The 21675-nt window shown below is 42.4% G+C and overlaps 1 protein-coding gene and 1 non-coding gene across 4 annotated transcripts; one reads left to right on the plus strand and one right to left on the minus strand.

Annotated features, from left to right (window-relative positions):
- Positions 1–1327: 1327 nt before the first annotated feature.
- Positions 1328–10798, minus strand: PRODH2 (proline dehydrogenase 2). 3 transcript variants are annotated; one of them, XM_037138464.2, is made up of 10 exons: positions 10540–10797; positions 10267–10463; positions 9921–10059; positions 9748–9834; positions 7155–7235; positions 6917–7072; positions 6674–6840; positions 2937–3047; positions 2442–2527; positions 1328–1579 (listed from the first exon to the last, which is right to left on the minus strand). In XM_037138464.2, exons 1-10 carry the CDS (start codon positions 10714–10716, stop codon positions 1395–1397), a joined length of 1386 nt encoding a protein of 461 aa, XP_036994359.2. In that variant the 5' UTR covers positions 10717–10797; the 3' UTR covers positions 1328–1394. The 3 variants fall into 3 exon arrangements, with proteins under 3 accessions (XP_036994359.2, XP_053523593.1, XP_036994360.2); XM_053667618.1 differs by lacking the exon at positions 7155–7235 and having other exon boundaries at positions 1329–1579; positions 10540–10796; XM_037138465.2 differs by lacking the exon at positions 2442–2527 and having other exon boundaries at positions 1460–1579; positions 10540–10798.
- Positions 10799–11886: 1088 nt separating this feature from the next.
- Positions 11887–11993, plus strand: LOC128627815 (U6 spliceosomal RNA). The gene has a single exon (XR_008392100.1). It is a non-coding gene; the product is annotated as a U6 spliceosomal RNA (small nuclear RNA).
- Positions 11994–21675: the final 9682 nt, after the last annotated feature.

Raw genomic sequence — 21675 nt, forward strand, 5'->3', positions numbered from 1 at the left:
GCCCCCACACTGTTAGCTGCACCCTACATGTTACCTCCTTCTTATCCCTGTCCCAGGACTTGTTTGAAGGGGTTGGCCCTTCCTGATACCTGTGCTTGCTGTCTTCTTCCCAGGCTTCTCACCCATCCCCATGGGATGTTTCCTCTCTCTGTCTCTACCTCAGGCTTTCCTCTTTGCCCCATAACTGGGGCCCTACAGTGTCCTGGACATTCCCTGGGGTCTTCATACCCACCAGGTCCCACACTGGCCTCAGTATCTCTTCAAAACTCTATTTCCTCCTGAATCCCTATCTCAGGATTGGCTTCACTGCCCCCTCTTCAAACTGGAACCTTAGGCCTTGCCCTGAATGTTCATTCCCATCCAGCCTATCAGTCCCATGTCCCACTCAACCTCCTGATTGTCCTTTCCACCAGCCCCCTGCTTCCTTCCCCACAACCTCATCCAGAAGGATTTCCTACTCTAGATTCCCCTTTGCTCCCAGCCTACTTTCCTACTCTGGTCTACCCACCACATGGCAGGCAGCTTCTTAAAGCCAAACCTGATTTGGTTCCTCCCCTGCTTGAAACCCTCTTGACTCTCCAGTGCCCTTGGGACCAGGTGCAAACCCTGCAGTCTGGCATCTAAGACTGTACCATCTGGCCCTTCCTATCCTCTGCCCTTGTCTCCCCACTCCCCAGTCTGTTTCACAATTCTCTGTTTATGCACATGCCATTACCTTTGAATGTTCTTCTCAGTATTCATCTATGAATACTCTGGGAAGCTCGCTTGATTACCGGGTGTCTCCTCTGGCCTTCTACAGCCTCCAGCTTTCCCCAGTATCACCCTGATGCTTTGTGTGGGCTTCCCCCATCACAACCTGACCACTTTGGCCTGTTACTGTTTGAAAATGCGTCTGTATACCCCTAGTGGACTGATAGCCCTGTGAGACTGGGCTTGGGGTTGTCTTTGGCACTGTTGTGTCCTCAGCATTGAGACTCAGAGTCTAGCTCAGAATATGTTATTAAATGAGAAAGTGGTTTGCCTTTTGCCTCTGTTTCTCCTTGCGTGTGTTGCCTTCTCCCAGACTCTTGACTTTACTGCCTCAGGTGTGCTCTTCATCTGGACATCCATTGGAGTGAAGAAAGTTCCTGCTTTAGCCACTGACTGGCTGACTAGAGCTGACCCAGGACTATCACAGGGTAGACTGCTTCAGGGCAGAAGAGGCTTCATTAGTCTTTGCTCAATGCTTTTGCTATGCTTTAGGCTTATCTAAAGGTCTCTCATGAGCTGCAGAACAACTTAGCTGGGCTGGCTGAGGTCGAGACTAGCCCTTCTCCAAGGGGGCAGGTTCAGTGCAGGATAGCAGCTTGGGCAGTAGCTCAGGACCTTTATTGACCACATAACCCCTGGGTGTGCTAACAGGGTGCCCTCAGGCCCCGCCCCAGCAGCCTCTGTCGAAGTTCTTGACTGAGCAGCTCCCATTCCCTGCGGGCCCCACGCAGCACACTCTGGTTCTCCTGGGCCCTCCGGATCAGGTAGGGGATCACCTCCTCCAGCGAGCCATAGGGGATGGACTTATATACAGCATAGCCGGCCTGCCCTGCAGGGAGAGTGTTGACAAGATGTGGGCTCATGTTTGGAGAGAGGCTCCCATAGGCCCCGTCTGGAGCAAAGATTTCCAGTTCTGAGAACATGGCAGGTAGATGGGTTAGTCCAAAATTTCCACTGAAAAACTAAAATTCTGGAGTAAACATTTAAAGTTATTAAAATGATACCAAGAGAATAGGGAATTTCCTAATTCAAGAATGAAGAGAAAGTGAAAACCAGAGAGGGAAGGGATGCACAGGAAGCACTTCTGCCCTGAATACAAAATTGAGTTGCTATTTGATGGCTTCACAGAGTTGAGGGAATACAGAAATTGAGGCCTAAAGTCTGAAAAGGGTGAGAGGTATAAAAGAGAGCTTCCTGGAATTAAGTGTTCATTCCCAGGGAATGATGACCATAAACAGAGCAGGGAAGAAAACAGAGAAATCCATCTCTGAGAGGTTGTGGCCATGCCTTAGTCTGCTTGCATATTCAAAGACCAAATTTGCATATCCGAGATGTCTCTGGAAACCTCAAGCTATGAATTTAGGATATGATGATTTTGTACCCCTTAGCATCTGGCAGAGAAAGACATAAATTTTCTGGTAAGTCCCTGGGGAGCAACATGGTAAAGATAATAAAGCACATAGGAAAGAAAACATCATGATCAAAAACTAACAAAACAACAGAGAGCAGGTACAGAGACAAAGGCTTACAAGACTTTAGACATTGGAAGAGACTGGGCCATCTGCAAGTTCTAGATAGGAGCATGGCCATGCGTTGGTTGAAAATGGGAGAAGGACCCTGACTGAGAAGGAATGAGGCCTGGGGCTGGGTGGGGCAGGGTGGTGGTGGTGGAGAATGGGCCATTCACATACCCAATGCCAAGGAGACGTGGTCAGACATCCCCAGAAGTTGTCCAAAAGAGACAGGCCCATCCAGAGGAATGCCCAGCTCCCACATGCTACAGAAAAGGCCACATCATCATTCCAGACAGTGGCTGGATCCAGAGCTTGGTCAGCCATTCGCATCCACATGGCTATTCCAGTTATTTAACTATTGAAATACTTCTAAACTTAATGATTAAAAAAACCCATTGCTCTAAGGCGCCTAAAATCTCCCCAGTTAATCCCAACTCCTTCCCTGGAACCCTAGGACTTCCCAGTGCCCTAACCTATAAGGGGTGATACCTTGTTAACCAGGGACTATAAGACCTATAGTTGTAAGCAGGGGTTTAATGTTTTTAATATCCTCTGAGAATTCCTCTGAACCTATTGTTGCCACACTGCTCTTCACCTTGTTCCACCTCCATCACCCTCTAGCAGTTTCAAGCATGTAAATGAGGGAGAGGAAGGAAGGGGCCCACTTTATACCGTTTTGTTGCCTGATGAACAGATTCCTCATTGTGGGATGCCACCATGAGGCGGCACATGGGGCCACGGTGGGAAACATGGGTCAACATCAGCTCCAAACAGCGTCTGTAACTGAAGAGAGATGCTTCCTTCAGTTATGGTACCAAGCGAGTGAGAGTCAGACCTCAGGGACTGGGCATTTCTTGGGACATGGGGCCCCTAGGGACAAGAACTCTGGAGTCATAAAATACCCAACTTCCACCTGGACCAGTTGCAAATGACATCACTTCTTGGAGCTTTTTTTCTCTTTTGTAACAATTCAAGTTCACCTAAAAGTGAAGCTCTGAGGATGGAATAAGATGAAGGTATACAAAAAGCCTTTGGTCCAATGGCAGTCTCACAAGAAAGGGTCACATCACACACACAACCTGACATTTTCTCAAGGTCATTCACTGCAGCATTTTCTATAAAACATGATTAACAACAACCCAAATGTCCTTAAGTAGGAGACTGGCTTGATGAATGATGGTACATAGAGTACAATGGAGTGCCATGCAGCTGTACAAAGAACAAAGACACTCTTGGTACTGACCTAGGAAGGTAAAGAGACTGGAAAATTCTTTCTGAGCTGCTGTAGGCCAGGTGCCACCCTACGGCCTTCACCACTATAGTAGTTATTTTCCACTGCCCTCCAGATCTGTTCTTTGCCCTTCTCTGCCCCTCAGGAAGCTGACTTTTTACATCCTGCAACACCCAAGGAGTCATGGGCAGGAGATCAGAAGGTGGGAGGGAAGAGAGCTCCAGTGTTTTATCGCTTAGCCCCCTTCTCTGGCCCACCCTAGCTGTCCATGCCTCCTCCAGTGTGGCCCTTCTTCCTCACCTATAACATTAGGGTTGTAACAACTTCCCACTTTCGTGGGTTTCTGAGTGCCTCAACACTCTCTGTGGATTATTCGGACCTTACCCACACTCCATTAATTTTTTAAATATCATCTTTAGTGATTTTATTTATTTATTTTTCAAGAGAGGGAAAGGGAGGGAGAAAGAAAGGGAAACACCCTTTGGTTGTCTCTCATGACCCCAGCTGAGGACCTGGCCTGCAACCCAAGAATACGCCTTGACCAAGAATCAAACCTGCAACCCTTTTGGTTTGCATGCCAGCCTTCAAATCCACCATCCAGGGCACTCCATAATTTAGTCCCTTCACTAAATCTCCTTTACCTTGCTTGACACATATATGCTCACTCATCTCATTCTCAAATTAACTTTGTGAGGCAGATGTTCTGGTTAGCCTCATTTTACATAAGTAGAGTTGAAGCTGAAAGAGGTTAAGTCTCTTGTCCCCAGGTCACACAGCTAGAAATGGCTGAGCTGGGATTTGCACTCAGACTATCTGATGCTCCAAACCTTGTGCTCATCACTAGACTATTTTGCCTTTAAGAGAGGCAGTTGAGTGGAAAAGCAAGGAGCAGTATGTAGACATGTGACTTTTGCAAATACAAAAATCTTTGTGTTGGTCTCTGTATGCATAAAGGAATTTAAGAAACACATGTAAGAAACTAACAAAAGGTAAAAGAAATTACCTGTGGGGGCCAGGGAGACTCCATGATTAGATGGGGATTTTGATCAAAATGAGATATGTCAGTGTATTCATTTTCATATCATTTTAATTTTTGAATCATGTGAATTCATTATTCAAAATCTATATTAAAACATGAGTGGTATCATGCTAGGGAGAATATGCAGAACTTGGAACCCTCATACAGTGCTGGTATGAATGTAAAATAGTATGAGATTGTGGAACACCATCTGGCAATTCCTCAAAAATTTAAACATGGAGTTACCATGTGACACAGCAATCTCACTCCCAGATAACTGAACTTTCCGGAAAATTGAAAATGTATGTTTACACAAAAATGTATATATGAATACTCACAGCAACACTATTCACAACAGCCAAAAAGTGCAAACAATTTGAAAGTCCATCAACTGATTAATGGATAAATGAAATATGGTTCATTTATGCAAAGGGATATTACTCAGTCACTTAGTCATAAAAAGGAATGAAGCCCAGATACGTACTACAACATGGTTGAACCCTGAAAATGTGCTGAGTGAAATAAGCCAGATACAAAGGACACATATTGCATGGCCTCATTTGTGTGAAATATCTAGTATAGAGACAAAAAGATCAGTGGTTGCCAGAGGTTGAGGGGAAAAGGCAATGGGGAGTGAATGGTAATGAGTGGGTATGAGGTTTCTTTTTAAAATGATGAAAACGTTCTGGAATTAGATAGTGGCTAAGGTTGCACAACCTTGTGAATACACTAAAATCTACTGAATTAATTGTACACTTTTAAATGGTGAATTTTATGGCACGTGAGTTATATAGTATGTTCATGGAAACCCTCACTGGCCCTGGATGCAACCCATGGGTTGGCCACTTGCCCTGATAGCTTGGGTAAGTCCCTGAAGCTGTACAAACCTTTCCTTGAATCACTGTGGAATGGAGTCATACTTTGAAAGCTCCATGAGGATGAGACCTTAGGGTCACCTTGGTTGGTATTGTGACCAGGGTCCAAAACAGGTCTTGATCCAAATCAGGTGGTTGGCAAGTATGTGTTGAAGACATAAATGCCTTCTTTCCAGAGCCATGAGGTGGGGGTCCAAGGACCTCACTCACATCTTGCCCCAGCATGGGGTGATTTATGGTGAGTAAGAATGAGGGTTCCACAGCCAGTCTAGGGCTCAAATCTTGGCCCTGACACTTACTAGATATGTGACCTTGGATAAGTGATTCCACTTTTCAGTGCCTTGGCTTTAGCTTTTGTGCAATGGGGACATTAATAATAGTACCCACTGCTTGGAATGGTTTATTTATTCATTCAGAAGACATATACTGAGTGAACACCACCATGCAACAGACACAATTTTAAGCAGTGAAAAAATTTTCAGCAATGAACAAATCAGAAACCCCTACCCTCCTAGGCCCACTCACTAGTGGGGGACACAAACAATGAGCAATTTAATATAAAACTGTATAGAACCTCAGCTACTGATAAGTGCTAGAGAGAAAAATTAATCCAGGAGGAGAATGGGTAATGAGGCATTCTAGTTTTGCTAGGGAGGTCAAGGAAGGCCCCCCCCTCAAAGTTACCAAATACACAAAGACCTAAGGAGGTGAGGGATTGAGCCATGCAGCTGTCTGGAGGAAGATCTTTCTAGGCAGTAGGACAGGAAGTACAAAGGCTTTGGGGATCATCAAGGAGTGCAGAGAGTGAGGGGAAAAGTGGAAGGAAAAGTTAGAGAGGTGGCGGTGACCAGATTGTGTGGGGCCTTGTGGGCTGCTGTAAGGATTTGGGGTTTACTGAGGGTGCAATGGGATCCATGAAAAGATTTTAAAAAATAATAATATAGGGTGTTTTTTTAATTTTAATTTTTATTGTTTGTTTTGTCATAGTTGTTCACACTTTTTTTGCCTTTCCCCGTCCATGGAAGGATTTTGAACTGAGGAGGGACATGATTTGACTTGAATATAAACAGGACTCTCTCTGGCTGTGTGGGGGGAAGAGACGGAGAATGGGGGTCAAAGGAGAGAGAAAGGAGCCCAAGGAGAAGGCCCAAGGTGGGATGTGGCGGTATCCTGGACCAGGAAGAGGGAGTAATGTGTAGACACATACAGGATGCTCAGTATCTTGGGTTGTAAGCTCTAAAGGTTAGATGCTATTATCATAGAGCCTGACCTGGCCCACTCCTACCTCTGACTGGCAGCCTCATAGTCAGGCTGAGTGGGATCTGTGGTTCCTTGGAGCCGGGCCATCTCTCTCTCCGTGTCCAGATACGCCCCTCGTACCAACTTCACTCCGAAGGCCAGGCCAGCCCTCTCTGCGGCTTCAGCATCCCGCCTCAGCCGCTCATGTGTATCCTGGCAAAGTACATAGGCCACTTAAGGTCAGGATGCTGAAACTCCAGCCTGAATAGCTCAGGAATGTACCACACACCTTCAGATAGGCCTGGTAAGTGTTCCACACCCAGGGCCCATCCTCCCTGGAGCTGTTCCAGCGCAGGGCCAGGGTGGCCACCAGCAGAGAGAGAGCAGGGTTCAGCGAAGTGTACTCAGCATCCACCAGGAGCCTCACGTGTTGGGCCTGGGCATGCTGAGGGCAAGAGAGACTGTGGTCAGAGCACCAGAGGTGCCTGGCAGGTACTGTGGAGCCAGGCCACAGCAGGAGGCATTACCTGTACCACCCTTTGCAAGCGGCTCAAAGAGGCCTGGAGATGCCTGTTTTGCTCAGTGCTTAGGCAGGAGACCTGGAGGTCCTAGAGGAGGGCAGCCAGGAAGGTGAGAGCAGCTCAGGACTTCCTTACAGGTCCTAAGTCTCCTCTTCCCCACCACAGGAAGGGGAAAAAAATAGAAATTGTTAGAAATCTAAAAAGTTGCTATTTCACATATATAAACACAATTTATCGAAGTGTAATACAGTGGTTAAGAGCCCAGAAACTGAGTTGAATCCTGGTTCTACCACTCACTTTGTGGTCTTGAGCAAGTCATATAACCTTTCTGGGCCTCAGTTTTCTCCTCTGTAAAATGGAAATGATAGTAGTAGCTTCCTCATGGAGTTATGTGGATAAAAATGGGTTAACAGGTCAGATGTGCCTAGACATAACAAGGACAGGACAGTGCCAGCACATAATAAGCACTCAATACATGTTGTCATGTTATAATGATAGGTAACTGCATATACTATCATGTTTATTTACTTCCCATAATGGTCCTAGTAGACAGGTGTTATTCCAAGCTCCATTTTCTGGTGAGAAAACTGAAACTTAGACAGAGAAGTGATTTGGAGTTGGCCTATAGAAAATGCTTAGAGCAGTGGCTAGCTCATAATAAATGCCATGTTTTCCTCCTGTTAGTCTCTCAGGGCCTCAGTTTCCTCAACAAATACCAAGGCCTCATTGCAGCCTTCTAGGCTCCACCCCATCTGGCCCCTCTGTTCTCACTGCCTTCCACTATCCGCCTTGCTCTCTGCCCTCCAACCACACGGGCCTCCCTGCTATTAAACATGCCAGGTACCTTCCAAACTCAGAGCCTTTGCTCTGGCTGTCCCTTCTGCCTGGCACACTCTTCCTGCAGAGGTCCACTTACCTCTCTTCCAGATCTTTGTTCCAATATCCCCTACTTAATGAGGTTTTCCCTGGCTTAAATTCTCAACTCCCTATCCCGGGCTTTCTTTGCCCCTTCCTCAGCCTTTTTCATCTACAATATTTATTTATACCTAACTTGTTACATATTGACTTTGGTTTCATGTTTAAGTGTCTCTTACACCCTCCCTTATAGCAAGTGAGTGCCTTGAGGGCAGGGAGTTTGTTTATCTTGGTCATTGCTCCTCCACCCCTAGCACAGCACCTGGAAGGTGATAGATTGCCAATTCTAACTACCTCTAACTCAGCTCTACCGAATTATTTGGGGTGGTGAAGACTTGGAGGCTACCAGGGTGTCCATCCCAGGAAAAATAAACCATACCACTGGAAGCAGCAATTGCACACAATGGAATTCTATTCACAAAGACACTGATGGAACTTAAAGTCTGACTGCCCAGGAGAAAAAGTATGTAACAGATCGAGATAGATAACATAACATTATTTGTGTACATTTTAAAACATATCCCCCAGATTAATGGAGCAGGACACAAGGGAGCTTTTGCAATGATAGACATGTTCTATAACTTGGTAGGGATTTGAATTGCTCAGTTTTGCATACTTGTACCAGCTTGTCAAAGGGAACATTTACAGTCCTGGCTGTTGTGGCTGAGTTGGTTGGAGCATTGTCTCATGAACCAAAAAGTTGCGGGTTCTCTCTCCAGTCAGAGCACATGTCTAGGTTGCAGGTCTGAGACATGATTGGGGAGCCCCAGTTGAGGAGTATGTGTTTCTCTCTCTCTCCCCTTTCCTCTCTTTGAAAGCAGTGAAAAAAATGTCCTCAGGTGAGGATACAAAAAAATTTTTAAGTATGCATTTACAATTTGTACATTATTTATTATATGAAACTTTTACCTGAAAAGAAATAAAGTACTATAAATAATTATTGAGCTCTAATTAGTGACATGCTTTCTAAAGCATTTGGAGGGAAGTGTGCTGATGTGAGCAACTTACTTTGAAGTTCATCAAAAAATAAGATGAATTGATAGATGGACAGAGCAATGGATAGAGGGACAGGTGATTTAAAGCAAGTATAGTTAAATATTAACAGTGGCAGATATATGGGTGTTTGTTGTAAGATTCTTTAAACTTTTATATATGTTTGAAATTTTTCATAGTGAAATGTTGGCAAAACATGCCCTCAAACAGTATATACTTGGCAAAACAAAATCACAATAGCAAAGATATACACTATACATGACAGAGTGGGTGCCAATGGCAGGCAGGGTAGAAATAGAACATGAAAATAAAAAAGAATGAAGAAGTGGATGGATGGATGGGTGAATGAATGATTAAACCAAACCCCATTCGTCTAATCACAACTTCCAGCACATACTAGCATAGTTAAGTAGATTAATAACATATTGATATATTTTCTTTTATTTGATAAAAAGCTGCTGTTTCAATCACTCCTGAGGGCTTTGAGCCCCCAGGCCCCTCCCCTAGAACCCCAAGATGACCAATATTCCATCCATTCCAACTACAGCCACATTTATTCTGATTGTTCTGAGCCTGGAAAGTAGTGGTAGTTAAATAGTTTGAACAAACTGCTACATACAAGTCCAGGGGACTCTGCTCCCCCAACATTCCCCACTAACTATTTATTTCTTCCCCGGCCTGAGATTCTTACCTGCCCAGAGTCCATGGCTTCTGCCAGCCTCTCAGGGCTCAGCTCCAAGGAAGCTTCTGGCCTTCTGATCCATGAAGTTAGCACCTTCTGGAACAGGTTGGTGGATGGGGTGGTGAGGGGGACATGGTGGGCAGCCAGCCACACCTTCCTCCCACATCCTATCAGTCTCTTACACAGAGCCAAGTGCTGGTCAGCGCTGTCAACTTCAGCTGCATGAGGATGTTCCCAGTTGGGGCAGAGGTCTTCAAGAGGCTTCGTGATAGCTCCACACACCGCAGCATAGCCCTGAGGTTCCCCTCATACCAGGCCTCACTGCCCAGCCAGCAGGCGTCAGGTCTTGGAGCCTACTAGCCCCCCTTCCCCAGGACCTGGCCCCCTGTTCATCCGGTCTTTCTTTTAAATTTTATTTTTCCCCTTTCTTATTTTTAAAATTTTATTTTTAATATAACCTCCCATGACAAGCCAGGGACTAGGCACATATGGACTGTGATGGCCCATGAGGCAGTTGGGCTTACTCACCCAGTCTTGACAGTTGAGTCTGGCTCCTCCTCTGTGGGCACTGCCAGCAGGGGCCGGAGGCTTAGGGTCTGGAGCTGTTGGACACAGCCCCTCACCTCTTCTGCTGTCTCACCAGCCACAAACTGCCCATAGATGGAAGATCGGAGAAGAGCTCCGGAGAGCCGGGAGCCCAGGAGTCGCTGAGACCAGGCCTGGAGCTATGGTAACAAGAAGTGAGGGCTCAGAGCCAGACCTTGAGGAGCCCTAAGACCAGTCCCCAAGGTCATTGCTTACCGCCAGGCCATGAGTGACCAGAGGGGGCCAGGCACACAGTCTCAGCACCAGCAATGCTCGCATCAGTTCTCCTGTGCCCTTAAGGTGGAAGGCCCCACCATCAAAACTCAGGGGCTGCCAGCCCCTAGTTGGGGTGCCAGTCTGGGAATAGAGCACTTGACAGGTCCGGAGCATCATGAGTCCCTCACTAATTTCACACTAGATAAATGGGCTTTGGAGGCTGCAGTCTACCAGACAGGGGTAGTGACTGATTAACCAGGCAGTAGTCAGGGAAAGGCAAATTTTTAGGATCACAGGCTTCTTGGGGAGCAGTTAATGATTAACTAAAAGGGACAGAGTTCAGAATAACTTGGATAGGAAAGGAGACCCTGAGTAACAGTCCTCTATACCTTCAGTATGATAGCTCACAGTTATTCAGTGTTCATACTTGCCACTGGGTGCTAAGTGAGAGCCTGGCTCTGGGAGAAAGAATCTTTTGGTTCAAGGCAGGTTGGCTTTGTGATCTTAGGAAAATTACTTGACCTCTCATGTTGAAATTGCTTTATCTTACAATTGGAAAGAGTGCAATATTATTGAATAAATTAGAAAATGCATATAATCTGTAACCCAGTCATTTCATGTTAAGTATATATCCTAGAGAAGTTGAACATGGAAATCAGGAAATATGTACAGAAAGGAATGTTCATAGCAGCACTGTTTTCAATAGGTCCAACTGGGAATCACCCAACTTTCCATCAACTGCAGAAAAAATATATACATTGTGGTATATTTACACAATGGAATACTATACAGCAGTAAAAAGAACAAACTACTGATATACACAACCACATGGATAAATTTCACATACAATGTTAAGTTAAAGAAGCCAGGCACCAAAGAGCACTTGCTGTGTTATTCCATTCAATAAACTTGAAAGCAGTCCTGGCTGGTATGGCTCAGTGGATTCAGTGCCACCCTGTGAACTGAAAGGTCACCAGTTTGATTCCCAGTCAGGGCACATGCCTGGGTTGAAGGCCAGTGCAAGCCTGGTTGGGGGCATGTGAGAGGCAACCCATCCATGTATCTCTCTCACATTGACATTTCTCTCCCTTTCTTTCTCTGTCCCTTCCCTTCTTTAAAAAATAAACAAATAAAATAACTTAAAAAAACTTGAAAGCAGGAAAAATAAAAGAAAGTAATAAAGTATTGGGGATACATACATGGGTGGTTCAACTATTTAAAAAAAGACAAGCAAGAAAATTATTACCTTGGAAGGTGGGGGGAGTTGTCACTAGGTAGGGGTTCATGGGGGTTTCTATGTCCTTTATGTTATTATTTGAAGATTTATTTTTTAAATTTTTTTATTGAGTGCTCGCTTCGGCAGCACATATACTAAAATTGGAACGATACAGAGAAGATTAGCATGGCCCCTGTGCAAGGATGACACGCAAATTCGTGAAGCGTTCCATATTTTTTAGTGACCAGAGGGGAGAAGGAAGGGAAGTTAAGGGGAAAATGGGGGAGGGATTTGGAGGAACAAATAGGAAGGACACAGGGACAAGAACTAAGGGGGGTGGAAATGGGAGGGAGGTGGGGAGCGAGGAGCGGGGGAGGCTGGGATGGGAAAAATAGACAAAAAACTGTGCTTGAAAAATAACTAAATAAAATTTAAAAAAAATTTTATTGATTATGCTGTTACAGTTGTTCTATTCCCCCCCTCATTCCCCTCCACCCTACCCCCCTGTCCCCACCATTACCCCCCTTTAGTTTATGACCATGTGTCTCAAGTCCTTTAGATTCTATATTTCCCATGCTATTCTTGCCCCCCCCCATCTATTTTCTATCTACTGTCTATGCTACTTCTTTTCTGTACCTTCTCCCCCCTTCTCCTCCTCCCTCTCCCCTGTTGCTAACCCTCCTTGAGATCTTCATTTCTATGTTTCCACTCCTGATGTAGCTGTCCTTTTAGTTTGCTTTCGTTTTAGGTGTGGTTGTTAATAACTGTGAGTTTGTTGTCCTTTCACTGTTCATGTTTCTTTAACTTCTTTTCCTTAGATAAGTCCCTTTAATATTTCATATAATAAGGGCTTGGTGATGATGAACTCTTTGAATTTGATCTTATCTGAGAAGCACTTTATCTGTCCTTCCATTCTAAATGAAAGTTTTGCTGGATAGAGCAATCTTGGTTGTAGGTCTTTGGATTTCATGACTTGGAATACCTCTTTCCAGCCCCTTCTTGCCTGTAAGGTCTCTTTTGAGAAATCAGCTGACAGTCTGATGGGGACTCCTTTGTAGGTGACTGTGCCCTTATCTCTTGCTGCTTCTAGGATTCTCTCCTTCATTTTAATTTTGGCTAATGTAATTATGATGTGCCTTGGTGTGTTCCTTCTTGGGTCCAACTTCTTTGGGACTCTCTGAGCTTCCTGGATTTCCTGGAAGTCTATTTCCTTTGCCAGATTGGGGAAATTCTCCTTTATTATTTGTTCAAATAAGTTTTCCACTGGTGGCTGTGCCTTTCCCCCTTCTGGTACCCCTATAACTCGGATGTTGGAGCATTTAAAGATGTCCTGGAGGTTCCTAAGACTCTCCTCATTTCTTTGAATTCTTGCTTCTTCACTCTTTTCTGTTTGGCCATTATTTGCTTTCTTCTGGTCCACTCCATTGATTTGAGTCCCAGTTTCCTTTTCATTGCTATTGGTTTCCTGTGCAATTCCATTCATTTCAATTAGTTTCGCCTTCATATATTTGTTTAATTTGTGGCTATAATCAACCAGTTCTGTGAGGATCCTAATCACCAATGCTTTAAACTGTGCGTCTGAGAGTTTTGCTATTTCTTCATCGCTTAGATCTATAGGCTCTGGGGCTTTGAGATCTTCTTGAGCCATTTTTGGTCTGTTCGCGCCCTTTAAGTGTGAGAAGCGATGCCTAGGACTCCCAGGTCGCTGGGTTGTGACGCTGTATGTGGGGGCATGGTCAGAGCAGGGAAATGGCGGCGTCCTCCACTGCCGCCGGCCGTGGGGACCGGCAGGGCCCCGGTCCAACCGCCCACTCCCTCACCTGTCCACCTGCGCACAAATGTGCGACCACATTCAACATGCAGCCCTGCTGCCCCGCTGTCTCCCCCGAGGTCGCTCACCTGGTCGCTCGCTGTCACTCACTAGGTCCAACCCTGCGCCTGGATTCCGCGGCCTGGATTCCGTGCGCCTGAATCCATCTGACCGAGTTTTCCTGTGCAACCCCGCTTCACCAGCCGCTGGTTTTGCCCCTTACCGGTCAAGCTGAAGAATTTGTTGTTAACGGACTTCCGAAAAGTTCAATTTTCTGTGTTCTGGCTGTGTTTTCTATTGCTAATATTTAGTTGTCTCTAAACTTGGTTGTGTGAGAAGGCAGGCACATCCACCTATGCCTCCATCTTGGCGGAAGTCCACATCATTCTTATTTTTATGTTAAACATTACCAGCAATAAAAACAGAAGGAAAAGGTGGAAATGAAAACTCATGTAGGAAAGTTCTGATGCCACTCAGGCTTGACAGTCTTTTCTTTTCAGAAATTCTGCTAGTCCTGACATTTGGATTCACTTGCCGTTTCCTAAACTAGCCACGTTTCCCCCAAGTGGGATGTCTAGAAAGTGAAGATTTATTTATTTATTTATTTATTTATTTATTTATTTATTTATTTAGAGAGGGGGAAAAAGGGAGAAAGAGAGGGAGAGAAACACAGATGTGAGATGGATTGGTTGCCTCTTGCACATGCCCCAACTGGGAACGAGGCCTGCAACTCAGGCATGTGCCCTGACTGGGAATCAAATTGGTAACCATTGGCTTTGTGGGATGACACCCAACCCACTGAGCTACACCAATCAGGACTGTCCTTGATTCTTAAGGTGATGATGATTCACAGTTGTCTACATAGTATTTTTTAAAGCCATACATCTATATTTTGTACTCTTGACTATAAAATACATTTAACAATAAAGAGTAAAAAATTAATTATAGGTAGGGAGTGGAAATAAAAATTATTGGTTTCACAGTGTTGTCATGAAGAATCAGTTGAGTTCATAGACACATAGTGGTACACAATATGAACTTAGTAAGTACTGGCTGTGATCAGTACATGTTGTTAATGCATAATCTCATTCGTGCCTGTGTTCTGGTGAGGTATATACCATTAAATACCCTTGCATCTGGGGATCCAAAAAACCACCTCAGGTTCAGTAATTCACGAGAGGGACTTGCAGAACTCAGAGAAGCTTTTTACTCACAGTTATGGTTTATTATGCTGAATGGATACAGATTGAAGATATTAAAGGGAAGAGGAGCATAGGGTCCAAGAGATGCCAGGTGCAAGAGTCTAGTTGGCCTTTCCCAGTAGAATCAAGTGAATAGCACCCAGTTCTCCCAGCAACAACGTGTGACAACATACAAAGAGTACTGCAGCTAGTGATGTTAACATGAGCTTTGGTGTCCGGGCTTCTTATTAGAGGTCAGTTACATAGGCAGGGCTGACCTCCCACATGACTGAACTTAGTCTGCAACCCCTCCAGAGTGCATGCTGATACCATATAGACCGAGGCCACCAGGTAAACCAAAATGCTCTTATCGAGGAGGCCATTTCAAGGGCTTAGAGGTTACGTTCCAGGAGCTGGAAAAAATTAACCTGCCATTCACAGATGTTGTAAGCAGAGGCCCAGAGAGGCAGAGATATTTTCCTAAAATCACACAACCAGTTGGTGGCCAAGTGTGGGTTCAATGATCTTGTCCCCTAGACCCCAGGCCTGATAATTTTGATCATCCCTTTCTACAGTTTTTTCTTTAGTACCCAATTCGCAGACCTGAATGACAATACTCAGATTATAAATCCAGCAAAGCCTGAACTAAAAGTCTTCAAACTTTAAAAAAATATCATCATAGTTTATATTTAAAAAATAAAACAATACAAAAGGAGGCAAAGTAAAAAACATGTTTTTTTCTACTTCTAAATTTAAGTCCTTCAATTTCCTCCCTTTAAGATAATGAGGCATCCTTGCAAAGATAGTCTGTGCACAGAAATGAACCTATACATATCACTTATTTATTATATACATAAGAAAATATGGGGAGGAGTGGTGGAGGGTAAATGCAGACAACTGTACTTGAACAACAATAAAATAATTTTAAATATTACTCATCCTTTTGCACATTAATTTTTTACTTAATAGTGCTTTTAAAGATAACTCCAATCTTATAATTTATATTTCTGTAACAAATTTGACAAATTCTTTAGTATTTCTTCTTTTAATCATTTATAGAATTTACCAGTAAAGCCATTTGAACCTGGAGTTTAATTTGTGGGGAGGTATTTAACCATGAATTCAATATCTTTTTTTAAATTATATTTTATTGATTACATTGTTACAGTTGTCCTAATTGTCCCTCTTTGCTCTCCTACACCCAGCACTCCCTACTCCCTCAGGCAATTTCCAAAGCATTGTTCGTGTCCATGGGTCATGTGTATAAGTTCTTTGGCTTCTCCATTTCTTACACTGTACTTTACATCCCCATGGCTATTCTGTAACTACCTATTTGTACTTCTTAATCCCCTCACCTTTTCACCTATTCTGTCCTAGCACCCTCTGATCTGGCAACCATCAAAATGTTCTCTGTATCTGATTCTCTCTCTGTTCTTGTTTGCTTAGTTTGCTTTTTAGATTCAATTGTTGATACACATGTATTTTTTTGCCATTTTGTTGTTCATAGTTTTGATATTTTTCTTAAATAAGTCCCTTCACATTTCATATAATAATCATTTGGTGATGATGAACTCCTTTAGCTTTACCTTGTCTAGGAAGCACTTTATCTATCCTTCGATGCTAAATGATAACTTTGCTAGATAGAGTAATCTAGGTTGTAGGTCCTTGCTTTTTATCACTTTGAGTACTTCTTGCCAGTCCCTTCTTGCCTGCAAAGTTTCTTTTGAGAAATCAGCTGGAAGCCTTGAGAGGAGTCCTTTGTAAGTAACTGTCTGCTTTTCTCTTGCTGCTTTTAAGATTCTCTTTTTATCTTTAACCTTTGGAATTTTAATTATGATGTGACTTGATGTGGTCTTCTTTGGGTCCACCTTGTTTGGGATTTTCTGTGCTTCCTGGGTTTGCATGTCTATTTCCTTCACCAAATTAGTGAGGGTTTTTTTTTCATTATTTTTAAATAAGTTTTCAATTTCTTGCTCTTCCTTTTCTCCTTCTGGCATCCCTATGATTTGGATTTTGGCATGTTTGGAGATGTTCTAGAGACGCCTTATATTATCCTCATTAAAAAATTTTTTTTTAATTTCAATGCATTTTATGTTTAGACAACCTAATGACACATTTTTTTCTTTTTTACTTTTTTAACATTTTAAAATTGTTATTCAAGTACAGTTTTCTGCCTTCCCCCACCGCTTCCCACCACCCCAGCCCTCCCCACCTCCCTCTCCTGTTTCCACCCCCACCTTGTTATTGTCTGTGTGTCCTTTATAATTGTTCCTGTGAACCCTTCATCCTTTTCCCCTATAATCCTCTCCCCTGACCCCTCTGGTCACTGTCAGCCTATTCTTAATTTCAGTGTTTTTAGTTATATTTTGCCTGCTTGTTCATTTTGTTGATTAGGTTCCTGTTAAAGGCAAGATCATGTGGTATTTTTCTTTCATTGCCTGGCTTATTTCACTCAGCATAATGCTCTCTAGTTCCATCCGTGCTGTCACAAAGGGTAGGAGTTCCTTCTTCCTTTCTGCTGCATAGAATTCCATTGTGGAAATGTACCATAGTTTTTTGATCCATTCATTTACTGATGGGCACTTAGCTTGCTTCCAGCACTTTGCTATTGTAAATAGTGCTGCTATGAACATTGGGGTGCATAGGTTCTTTTGGATTGGTGTTTCAGGGTTCTTAGGATATAATCCTAGCAGTGGAATTGCTGGGTCAAAAGGCAGTTTCATTTTTAGTTTTTTGAGGAAATTCCACAGTTTTCCATAGTGGTTGCACCAGTCTGTGATCCCACTAACAGTGCACTAGGGTTCCCTTTTCTCCACAATCTCTCCAACACTTGTTTGTTGCTTTGTTTATGTTGGCTGTTCTGAATGGTGTGAGGTGGTATCTCACTGTGGTTTTAATTTGCATATTTCTGATACTAGGGATACCGAGCATCTTTTCATGTGTCTCTGGACCCTCTGTATGTCCTCCTTGGAGAATTGTCTATTCAAGTCCTTTGCCCATGTTTTAATGGGTTCCTTGTCTTCTTAGAGTGGAGTTGTGTGAGTTCTTTATATATTTTGGAGATCAAACCATTGTCTGAGGTATCATTGGCAAATATGTTTTCCCATACAGTTGGTTCTCTTATCATTTTAATGCTGTTTTCTTTAGCCATGCAGAAGCTTTTTATTTTTATGAGATCCCGTTTGTTTATTGTTTCCTTTATGTTCCTTGCTCTAGGGGACATATCAGTGAAAATATTGCTGTGTGGAATGTCTAAGATTTTCCTGCATATGTTCTCCTCTAGGACTTTAATGGTATCACAACTTATATTTAAATCTTTCATCCACCTTGAATTTATTTTTGTGTATGGTGTAAGTTGGTGCTCAACTTACATTTTTTTGCACATAGCTGTCCAGCTCTCCCAACACCGTTTGTTGAAGAGGCTATTTTTACTCCACTTTATGCTTCTTCTCCCTTTGTCAAATATTAATTGACTGTAGAGACCTGGGTTTGTTTCTGGGCTCTCTATTCTGTTCCATTGGCCTATGTGTCTCTTTTTATGCCAGTTCTAGGCTGTTTTGATTACACCAGCCTTGTAATACAGTTTGTTATCCGGTATTGTGATCCCTTCTACTTTGCTCTTCTTTTTCAAAATTGATGCAGCTATTCATGGTTGTTTATGGTTCCATATAAATTTTTGAACTGTTTGTCTATATCTGTGAAATATGCCATTGGTACTTTAATAAGTATTGCACTGAATCTATAAATTGCTTTGGGTAGTATGGACATTTTGATGATGTTAATTCTTCTGATCCATGAACATGGTATATGTTTCCATTTGTTTGTGTCTTCCTTAATTCCTTTCTTCAGTGTTGTGTAGTTTTCTGAGTACAGGTGTTTAACCTTCTTGTTTAGGTTTATTCCTAGGTATTTTATTTTTCTTGTTGCTATATCAAATGGAATTTCCTCCTGATTTCTGCTTCTAATGTTTCATTGTTGGTATACAAAAATGCCTTTAATTTCTGAATATTGACTTTGTATCCTGCTGTTTTGCCAAATTCATCTATTAGGTGGAGCAGTTTTTTTGTGGAGTCTATATGATTTTCTATATACACTAGCATGTCATCTGCAAACAATGACAGTTTTGTTTCCTCTTTTCCAATCTGGATGCCTTTTATTTTCTTTTCTTGTCTTATTGCTGTAGCTAGGACTTCCAATACTATGTTGAGTAGAAGTGGTGAAAGTGGTTATTCTTGTCTTGTTCCTGATCTTACTGGGAGTATGATATCGGCTGCAGGCCTTTCATATATGGCCTTTATTATGTTGAGGAATGCTCCCTCTATTCCCACTTTGCTGAGTGTTTTTTTTATCATAAATGGGTGTTGCACGTAATCAAATGCTTTTTCCACATCTATTGATATGATCACATCATTTTTGTGTTTGTTTTTGTTTAGATGATGTATCGCGTTTATTGGTTTATGAATATTGTACTATCCTTGCATCCCTGGGATGAATCCCACTTGGTCATGGTGTATAATCTTTTTGCTATATTGCTGGATGCAGTTTGCCAATATTTTGTTGAGGATTTTAGCATCTATGTTCACCAGAAATATTGGCCTGAAGTTTTTTTTGTCGTGTCTGTATCTGGTTTTGGAGTTAGGACGATGCTGGCTTCGTAAAAGAGTTTGGGAGTCTTCTATCTTCTCGGATTTTTTTTAATAGTCTATGAAGAATAGGGGTTAGCTTTTTCTTAAATGCTTTGCAGAATTCTCCTGTGAAACCATCCAGTCCAGGGCTTTTGTGTGTTGAGCGTTTTTTAATTACTGCTTCAATTTCATCTTCTGTTATTGGTCTGTTCAGGCTTCCTGCTTCTTCTTCATTGAGTTTCAGAAGATTATATTTTTCTAGAAATTTGAGCATTTCACCTAGGTTTTCAAATTTCTTGGCCTATAGTTCTTTGTTTTAATTTTTTACAATCCTTTGTATTTCTGTGGTATCAGTTGTCATCTCTCTTCTTTCATTTCTTATTGTGTTTATTTGAGTTCTTGCTCTTTTTTTCTTAATGAGCCTGCTTAAAGGCTAGTCAATTTTGTTTATCTTTTCAAAGAACCAGCTCTTGGATTTAATGATGCTTTGAATTGTGCTTTTAGTCTTTATGTCATTTAATTCTGCTCTGATCTTGATTATTTCCTTTCTTCTACTTGCTCTGGGCTGTCTTTGTTGCTGTTCTTTGAGTTCTTGTTGGTGTAGGGTTAGGTTGTTTATTTGAAATGTTACTGTTTTCTGTTTTTTAGACAGGCTTGTATTGCTATGAACTTCTCTCTCAGGACTGCCTTTGTTGCGTACCATAAGTTTTGGGTTGTTGTGAGTTCATTTTCATTTGTTTCCAGAAACTTTTTGATTTCTTCCTTGATCTCATTCTTAACCCATTCATTGTTTAATAGCATGCTATTCAATCTCCATGAGTTTGAGGGTTTTGGGTTTTTTTTTCCCTTGAGGTTAGTTTCTGGTTTCAGTCCCTTGTGGTCAGAGAAAATGCTTGATATGATTTCAATTTTCTTGAATTTGTTGAGGCTTGTTTTGTGTCTTATCATGTTGTCTATCTTTGAAAATGTTCCATGAGCATTTGAAAAGAATGTGTATTCTGCTTCTTTGGTATGAAAGGCTCTTTATCAGTTAAGTTCACTTGATCTAGGACATTGTTCTATGCTGCAATATCTTTGTTGATATTTTGTTTGGAAGATCTACCCATTTTTGACAGTGAGGTGTTGAAATCCCCTACTATAGTTGTGTTGCTATCAATATGTTTCTTGAAGTCCTCAAAATTTTCTTTATGTGTTTGGTTGCTCCTATGTTGGGTGAATATATATTTACAATGTTTATGTCTTCTTGATGGATTCTTCCCTTGAGTATTATGAAGTGACCTTCTGGGTCTCTTTTTATGGCCCCTTTTTTGGAGTCTATTTTGTATGATATGAGTATTGCTACATCAGTTTTTTTTTTCTGTCCATTTGCTTGGAAAATTTGTTTCCAGTCCTTCACTTTCAGTTTGTGTAGGTCTTTTGTCAGTTTGTGTAGGTCTTTTGTCTAGTGGTTCTGTCTTTTGTAGGCAGCATATGTGTAGGTCATGCTTTCTTATCTTTTCAGCTATTCTGTGTCTTTTGACTAGAACATTTAATCTATTTATGTTTAAGGTTATTGTTGATAGGTACTTATTCAATGCCATTTTTTCATACATGTGTTCCCCTCTCTCTCACTCTTTTTCTTCCTTTTCTTAAAGCAGTCCCTTTAGCATCTCTTGCGGGGATGGCTTGGTGGAGGTGTATTTTTTTAGACTACTTTTGTTTGGGAAGCTTTTTATTTGGCCTTCTATCTTAATTGAGAGCCTTGCTGGGTAAAGTAGCCTTGGTTGCAGGCCTCTGGTTCGTACTACTTGGAATATTTCTTGGCATTCACTTCTGACTTGGAACGTTTCCATTGAGAAGTCAGCTGCTATCGCTTCTCGGCCTTTTGGCTAAGATCAAGTGGAGAAGTCAGCTGCTAGCCTTATTGGGGTTCCCTTGTATGTTACTTCCTGTTTCCCCCTTGCTGCCTTTAAGATTCTCTCTTTGTCTTGGAATTTTGCCATTTTAATTATGATGTGTCTTGAAGTGGGTCTCTTTGGGTTCCTGGATTTGTGTGACTTTTTCTCCCATCAAATTAGGGAAGTTTTCCATCATTACTTTTTCAAACAGGTTTTCTATCTCTTGCTCCTCTTCTTCTCCTTCTGGTATCCCTATTATACAGATATTATTACATTTCATGCTGTCCTGCATTTATCTTAACCCTTCTTCGTTCTTTCTGAGCCTCTTTTCTTTTTCTTGCTCTTTCTGAGTGTTTTTTTCTACCTTGTCCTCCAGCTCGCTGATCCAATACTTTGCTTCATCTAGCCTGCTTTTGATTCCTTCCAC

The sequence above is a fragment of the Artibeus jamaicensis genome, unplaced genomic scaffold (assembly GCF_021234435.1).
Source record: "Artibeus jamaicensis isolate MK-2021 breed Jamaican fruit bat unplaced genomic scaffold, CSHL_Jam_final contig_470, whole genome shotgun sequence".
Taxonomy (NCBI): Eukaryota; Metazoa; Chordata; class Mammalia; order Chiroptera; family Phyllostomidae; genus Artibeus; species Artibeus jamaicensis.